At 35.7% G+C, this 7,604-nt stretch overlaps 1 protein-coding gene across 1 annotated transcript in view; it reads left to right on the forward strand.

The window, feature by feature from the left end:
- Positions 1 to 7,239, forward strand: part of LOC104157807 (intersectin-1-like) — a gene marked incomplete at its 3' end in the record, with an annotated part of 48,323 nt that extends 41,084 nt beyond the window's left edge. Inside the window, exons 17-18 of the mRNA XM_009695285.1 lie at positions 2,529 to 2,653; positions 7,010 to 7,239. Coding sequence (XP_009693587.1) covers positions 2,529 to 2,653; positions 7,010 to 7,239 — 355 coding nt within the window. The remainder of the gene's footprint in view (positions 1 to 2,528; positions 2,654 to 7,009) is intronic.
- Positions 7,240 to 7,604: the final 365 nt, after the last annotated feature.

A 7,604-nucleotide genomic window follows, 5' to 3' on the forward strand; every position in this document is an offset into this window, starting at 1 on the left:
CTTCAGTGTTGCCTTGTTAGACATCCATGACTATCCCAGATCTCTCTGTTCAATAGCAAGAGGAGTTCTCATCAGCCAGGACTCGGAATCTTGAGCTTCTTGGCATACAAAGTTAAGTGACAGGAGGGGACTTGAATGTGAAGGAAAGCTAGAGCAAGTAGAACAACAAAGGATTTCTAAACGGAAGCCTGTGCTAAAGCTGTAGGAGTCAGAAACCTGTGCTTTGGGTAGCAGTCTCTTTACCCAGAAAAGAGAAACAGCTTGCTAAAAATCATGAGTACTAGTCAAGTTATTTGATACTTCACAGAAATCGCATTTTGAGCTTCAGGAGCTTTGTAGATACTTTTTTATGGATTTCTGCAGTCTACAAAAATTCATAATACTGTTGGCCAGGTGGAAAGCTGCTTTCAACTGTGCCATTTTCTAATCTGTGTCCTTTCAGATGAATGCGTGTAAATCACACCTACTGCTAATGTTCTTCTGGTTGTATATTTGTCCTTGGCACTTGTACATATTTTTTGATACAAATAAGGGTTCAAGTGATCATGTAGAGAAGATGGATGCTCTGATTCCCCCAGAAAAGTTAATTTGAAACAAGGGTCACCAACTGTGTGTTCACTGCAATCTTGCCATCCCTTTATTTTCTCATTGGGCCAACTACTAAAAACCCGTTATGTTCAATATTGCTAAGGTATTTCCTTTTTAGTAGCTATAAGCTATATATGAATGTTTATAACCACAGGTGTTCAGGATTTAAAAATCTTCCCAAAGGCAATATGCCGCCTGAATAATTCTGGTGATCTTGCAAGAGTAGTTTATTTTACATTCTGTAATATCCATGCTAGATTCTAACTATCTACTAAGCTTTAGTGTAACCGTGGAAAATCATGATGATCATAAAATATGGTATTGCCCAAATTACCTCCATATGTCAGTGAGTTTCATGGCCTTAGCAGAGTTTTAATTAAAACTTGTGTAAGAACTGATTATCTCTTTAATGATGTTGAATTCAGTTTTCATTGAATTTAAAATTGAGGCTCATTAATGAAATGAGACTGAAAGCTAGGACATGAGGTTCAACTTAACTTTTTTTTTAAACTTTCATCCATGTATTAGAAGTGTTTTTAATACCTTGCAAAGGTCATGTGCTGCTCCTCTTCATAATGTAGTTATTTTGACATCTTAAAATTTGGTGTTGCACAGTGTGCAGTCATTCAGCACTAATGCATGTATTACTTTAACTAAAATTTTTAGACACGATGCAAGTACAATCTGTAAATAAACAAGTATTAACTTTCAACTCTTACGAAACTATAGCTAAGAAGTTACTAATAATGTTGTGAAACTAACTTACTGAAACTTTTCTCATTTTGGCCCTTTGAATTGATACTTAGTTTTTTGGGGTTTTTTTGGTTTTGTTTTTTTTTTTGCTGTTATGCAATTTTCTACATTTCTGTCAGTGCATGAGGATAGTTACATGAAGCCTTCATCTGACTGATTTGTAGATTGTGAATTTCTGTAAAACTATCCAAATACTTTCAAGGTTAACTGTTTCAATCCCTGAATTAAGATAAAGCTTTTAAGGATACAAGGACTAAATAAACCTGCATGATGTAAGTCATAACATATTTCAATAAAAGTAGACATTATTAATATAGCTTTAGAAACAATTTCCTGCTACAGACTTTTTCTGTATATTGTTGTCTGTACTATGTTTTCAGTAAAACATATCAATTTTTTTAAAGTGAACTGTTTTAAATGAAAAATTTCAGTTGTCGTAGGTAAAGTTACCCTCTTTTTTTGCCTTGTAATACGGAGGAGTTCAAACACAAAATTCTAGGTTATGCAAAGAGATTCCAGATAAAGCTATTTGTGTTAATAGGTGTTAATGCAGAAAACAAATATTGAGGAAAAGATGATGTTTTTATTATTATTTATATTCTAAATGTTTCAGGCAATGTCTTTCCAGTTAATTAAAGGAAAACTGACTTGTATATGGATGAATGCTCTCTGTTCCATGATTCATCCCAAAGACATTGCTTAAGGAATTCGATCTCCTGGGTATAAAACAGTCCTGAAGATTCTTCAGTAAATCACAATTAATTTCATAATAAAACTGATTAACTGAAACAGTTGCTGTTATGAGCAGCTCGGAAGGCAGATTTTTGTGTGGAATTTAGTACATGAATTCAGCAAACCAACAAGCAACTTAAAGTAAAACATAAGTGACTTTTCAGATTATGCTTTCTCAAACTTTTGTTAGCTTTTTAGAATCCTGTTTAAAAAAAGCTTTCTTGTTTATTAACCCTTGAACATCTCGGGTTATATGGATAAAAACAGGGAAACAGGAAGTGGTTTATAGACCCTTGAAATCTACCTTAAATGTCTGCCAAATCATTTGGCAATACTGTAAGTTTGAACAGATACCCAACCATTTGCAAGTTTTGTTACTTCACAATGAAATATGCAGGGCCACTAATTATGATTCGCATAGTATATGCTTACACATATTTTACTTTTCTCTCTAGGAGCTGAGAGAAATACATAACAAACAGCAACTACAGAAGCAAAAGAACTTGGAAGCTGAGAGGCTGAAACAGAAGGAACAAGAAAGGAAGACAGTAGAACTGGAAAAGCAAAAAGAAGCTCAAAGGTAACAAATTGCTTTAATTTAAGCCCTTTCTGTAGAGGTGTTAAGAGTGCAAAGCATTTACAAACAAGTAAAATAAACTTTGTATTCCCAGGAGCATAATCTGATCTTAAAATATCACTGAATGACAAAAATACCCAAGACATCAACCAAGTTTCATTTTTGTGCAGATGATCCCTTTTAAAACTAGGAGACTCTCTTGATTTATCCTTGAATGAGGAGTGTGCAGTGGAGATGAGCTTCTACAGCTGTCTGTGACTCTTATCTGTCAGTGACACATACAGATTTGAGCAGTGTTATTTAAGTGTAGTGAACTTCTGCACCTAGAGAGGTTCTTGAGCAGTGTAACTAACTAGTTCTGTCTTTTATACTAACATAAAATACAGAGCTAATGTTCTTCTGCTACACACTTGGAAATTTGTTTTCTATGTGTAATTATATTTATGTAAAATGAATGGTATATAGGCTAGTAGCCAGTTCTGTTCTGATATTGTTTATCAGTAGCTATTTGATTTAATTTTTAGAAATTGTGGGGGTTTTATACTCTTAATGTAGACAGATATTGATCAAGACATGAAAACAAAGGCCTGGGTACAAGAGGTCTCAAATTACTGGTTATAGCATTACATGGCCTGTGACTAAATTGTTAGCCTTTGTTACTACTTGGTGAGCCAAGCTAATTTTTGCATTTCAGGCAAAACCAAAACAAGGTCTCAGTGAAAAATGTATCTTCAAACAGAAATTGTATACATAGAAAGCAGTTAAGTTTAGATAATTCTTAAAGGCATAGGTTTTATGTAAATGATTTAAAACTCTTAAAGATCAACTTCAGAAATAGCGAACTTTCTAAGAAAACAACTTTCTATCACACTAAATATGGTAATTATGTTGGAACTTTCCTTGAAAACAAGAAGTCTGCTGAGGTACTGGAAGTATAGGAACACTAAAAATACTCTATTTCAGAATATTAAATAAAATACCCCACTTCCTTCCAGAAAAATGGAAATTTAAAAAACAGATTTAAAAAGGGAAAAACTTCTGCCATGGGAAACTTCATGTCTAGCTTTTCATGCTAGTTCAGACTTTGTTGGTAATGCAAAACTTAATGCTGCCCAAATATTCAAGCTTCTAAATAATGGTAATTGGTATACCTGATAATGAGCAATCTGCCAGTCTTACTGATTTCCAACAGACACCAAAATGAATCAGGTAAACGATTAATACTCGTAACCTGGATACTACCCCATAATGATTATGGAAGTATGCTGCCTTTCAATAGATCTAGTGAAAGCAAAGAACAAAGAATAATCTAAGATCATAATTATGTGCATTTTAACCTTTGGCTTAATGGATAACCACTGTCACTTCATACTGAGAACCATCTTAACAAATTTTTGTTGGTAATTGTGCACTGAATTGTGGACATAACTGAGCAAACAAAGATACAGACATATGTATTTGGGGATGGTAGAGGTCTTTTTGAAGACCTCTTATGGCTAATTAGTGTTAATGATCTTAAGGCTAATTCCATGCAGACTTACATGGTTGTGGGAGTAGTTCAGAGGGGAAGAGAAAACCCTAGGTTTGAGTAAAAGGAACAGAGCTTACTCTTGGTGTTTGGGATAAGAACTGCATGAGTGGTATAATGCAGTTGGTGAGAGAAAAATGGGAAAGAGACAAGTATAGGTAAATCCCAGAGTAGAGATCACATTCCACAGTAATTAACAGATCAGGAGTCTTGAAGTAAGGAAAAGAGCAGAATGTCAAGTTTTCTGTTCCTAACCCCAAGCTGTGGCGCTCACACCTAGGCTTGTATTTCTTCAGCTTCCCTGTCTCTTTCTTACTCCATTCCTGTTCTTCAACTCATGATACTAGCTTTCCTAGCAGTCAAAGAAGAAATTTCTGCAGCTTCTATGGAAGGAAAACAGAAATCACACATACCCCACACCCCTTCAAGATACATTTTCGGTTGCTCTTCTCACTTCAGCAGTTAGAACAAACTTTGTTTATAAGTATGGGAAGACTTAATCACTTTACTAGAAACATAATTAAAACCTCAAATTTCCCATTTAAAGCCCATCTGACTGAACCCACCAGGTAAGACATCACTCAAGCCAAAAGAAAATTAAGCTCTATATGCCTATGTGGTGCAGCTTCGATGTTGCAACAAAACTGCTGAGTAGTTGGCTCTGAATGCTTTGCAAATGAACATACAAAGGACAAATTCAGCAATTAAAATAGGAAGTTGTCAGAACAGTAGATTTATTAACTTGTTAGATGACTTTACATTGAAGGCAGAAAAGTGTGGCAGTGTTTCATAGAGGATGAAGTGATATCCTTCACACTGGTGTCTTAACCTCTACTCATGGTATACTGATGTGGAATATTGAAATGGTATCAGCAATTTCATTGAGAACCAAAGATTTTTTTTGAGCTTGTAAGTTAGTAACTGCCATCTTAAACAGATACTGGGTACCTTGGCATCTCTCAGAAAATATTCTTGTCAACTCAAAACTTACATTGATAGAGATGAGATTTTTGCCCTCTGGTGCCAACCTACTGTTTGGAAAGTGGATTTTTTTCCCCTTAAGGAATTAATTTTTTTTTCCCCACAGTTTTTGCCAGGAATTCCTGTTGTCCTTGGACAAAATACGCTCTATATAGTAGGCCAAGTCTATAATGACCAGCTTGTTGTCATGCATTTGTCACTAATTTTGTCAGTATGAAGAAAGTATAGAAGTGGAATAGGTCATGGAACAAAATAAAGCGCACTGTGCATCTGTTATAGCCCTTTAGTGTTACCTTTACTGGTGCAAACTGTTTCTAGAAGAGAATATTTATTCTTTTCTTCTGTTGTCTTGTCCTCTGTCAGAGGGGAAGGACTTGTTAGCTTTCACAGTTTGGAATGTGAAATTTTCTGAATAGCTCTGCAAGAGTGCTGTATGAAGCTTGCAGGTATTTTTACTCCTTGCCCCTCAAGAGAAGGATCAGGACTACCATATTTTCTGATTACTGCTTCTTTTTCTTTTTGTTTTTGCCGATTTGGCTATTTTGAGTCTTACCTAGGGATGTTTATGGCTTTGAGAAAATAAGCAGAACCAATTTATTTGATCAGTATTCCTGACTTCATCCCGCATTTTAGAGCTGAAGTCAGTGCTGAGCAGATAAAAATTGAAGTGTATAATTTGCTGCTTATTGGGTTTCAGGGAAAATGTTATGGTAAGAGTTCATTATTGAAAATGTCCGGTGATAGCTGTAGCTGATATCTGCAGGCCTAGATTAAATAAAAGAGGCAAATGAAAATGGTAACTAGCAATGCTGTTATAATGGGATACTCAGATTGCTTGAATTAGGCTGCTTGGGAAGAGATTTTCGAAAGCAGCCTTACGGTTACATGGAACTGAAAGGCTTATCTCTGGGCTCTTGGATGCCGAGGAGTTTTGTTTCTTCAGCCAAGGGAGTTTTTGGGGTTTTTTTTCCTCTTTTTCTTCCTCCTTTCTCCATACAGTTCATCACTTAGAACATCTGCATAGGATTTATAAATCTCATGGAAAACTATGAAAAGAGAACACACAAATATTGTTGAGACTCAGATGTTGCCGAGTTGAAGAGGTGGGAATGAAAGTGCAAGATACGGAATGTTATCAAGCTTATAATTTTCAGAGCATTGTGTGCTGAGTAAAAGGCTGTTCTAAGATACCTGTGTGAAGTTTCATACAATAATTAGAAAAACACAGGTAAATATATTTATTTTCATGTCATTGTAGAGGAAAAGAGATCACAGCCTCAAAGAAGGTAAAGTTTAGCATTTACAAATCTCTGAAGAACTCTACCAAGAAAAAGTCATGTTGAATGTCTTTTCCCCATCTTACATTCAGCTCCAAAACATAACTAGGTTTTCATTTCTGTATGCTCAGGTTGCTCTGTACCTCTTCTCCGTGGAATCGCACTGTAGAGGTACAGAACTGATGTGTGAGTTAAAATAAAAAAATTATATTAAAGGTAGTTTTTTAAATGCAAAGAGAAAGCAATTCAAGGTAATGGAGGCCTGCAGTTAGCAGTAGGTTACATGAAATAGTGTTCTCTCACTTGTCTGAGAGTCACAGCTCTTTCTTTGTGAATACATATGGGGTCATAGCAAATCTTTCTCAATATTTCTCCTTTGCCCTCTAGGAGTCATTGTGTAAGAAGATGATGTGGAGTGATTGATAACTCACCAAAATAAAATTAACAGCTCTTACAGGGTATGCAAAAGCCATAAAGAATACGCTTTATACTATAGGTCACACATAAGGACGGCTAGCTTCTATGGTCTTTTGTTTGACTGCCTTAAAAAAAACCACCTTAATTGTCCAACAGGCGAATCCAGGAACGGGATAAACAACGGCTTGATCGAGCGCAACCAGAAGAAGAACTTCAGTGGCAAAAAAAAATTCAGGAAGATGAGAAGCAAAAAAGGGAAGAAATAACCAAGAAGAAGGAAAGTGAGGATAAGGGGAAGCAGGAAATGCAAGAGAAACTGAGTAAGCTTTTCCAACCACATCAAGAGCCGATCAAACCAGCTGTCCAGGCTCCTTGGTCAAATGCAGGTAGAGTAAAAAAATGAAGAAATGCAGTTGCACATGCCTCTTGAACAATTCTTTTCTGTTTTGTCTTCCCATTTAATACAGAAGAGTGTCATGTTTCAAGATTGGGTTGCTAGTGTTATTAAAGTAAGTCATGTGTGGATTGAGCTCTAGACTCCAAAAAGTTGTTCTTTTATACTTCACCATTCTTCCTCAAATATGGTGTTTAGCGGAGTGTAAAGCATAGTTGGTAAGACTCACAGTGCCAACTGAAGAGAGAATCTTAGCTGTAAGTTGTAAGATCTTGATGCAAGATGTCAAAAATTATTTCTGTACTTTTCTTTACGGTTCTTATGCTGGAGTGGAATAGATGCCTTGGAATTTTTTAG

The sequence above is a fragment of the Cariama cristata genome, unplaced genomic scaffold, assembly GCF_000690535.1.
Source record: "Cariama cristata isolate BGI_N322 unplaced genomic scaffold, ASM69053v1 scaffold23282, whole genome shotgun sequence".
NCBI lineage: Eukaryota > Metazoa > Chordata > Aves > Cariamiformes > Cariamidae > Cariama > Cariama cristata.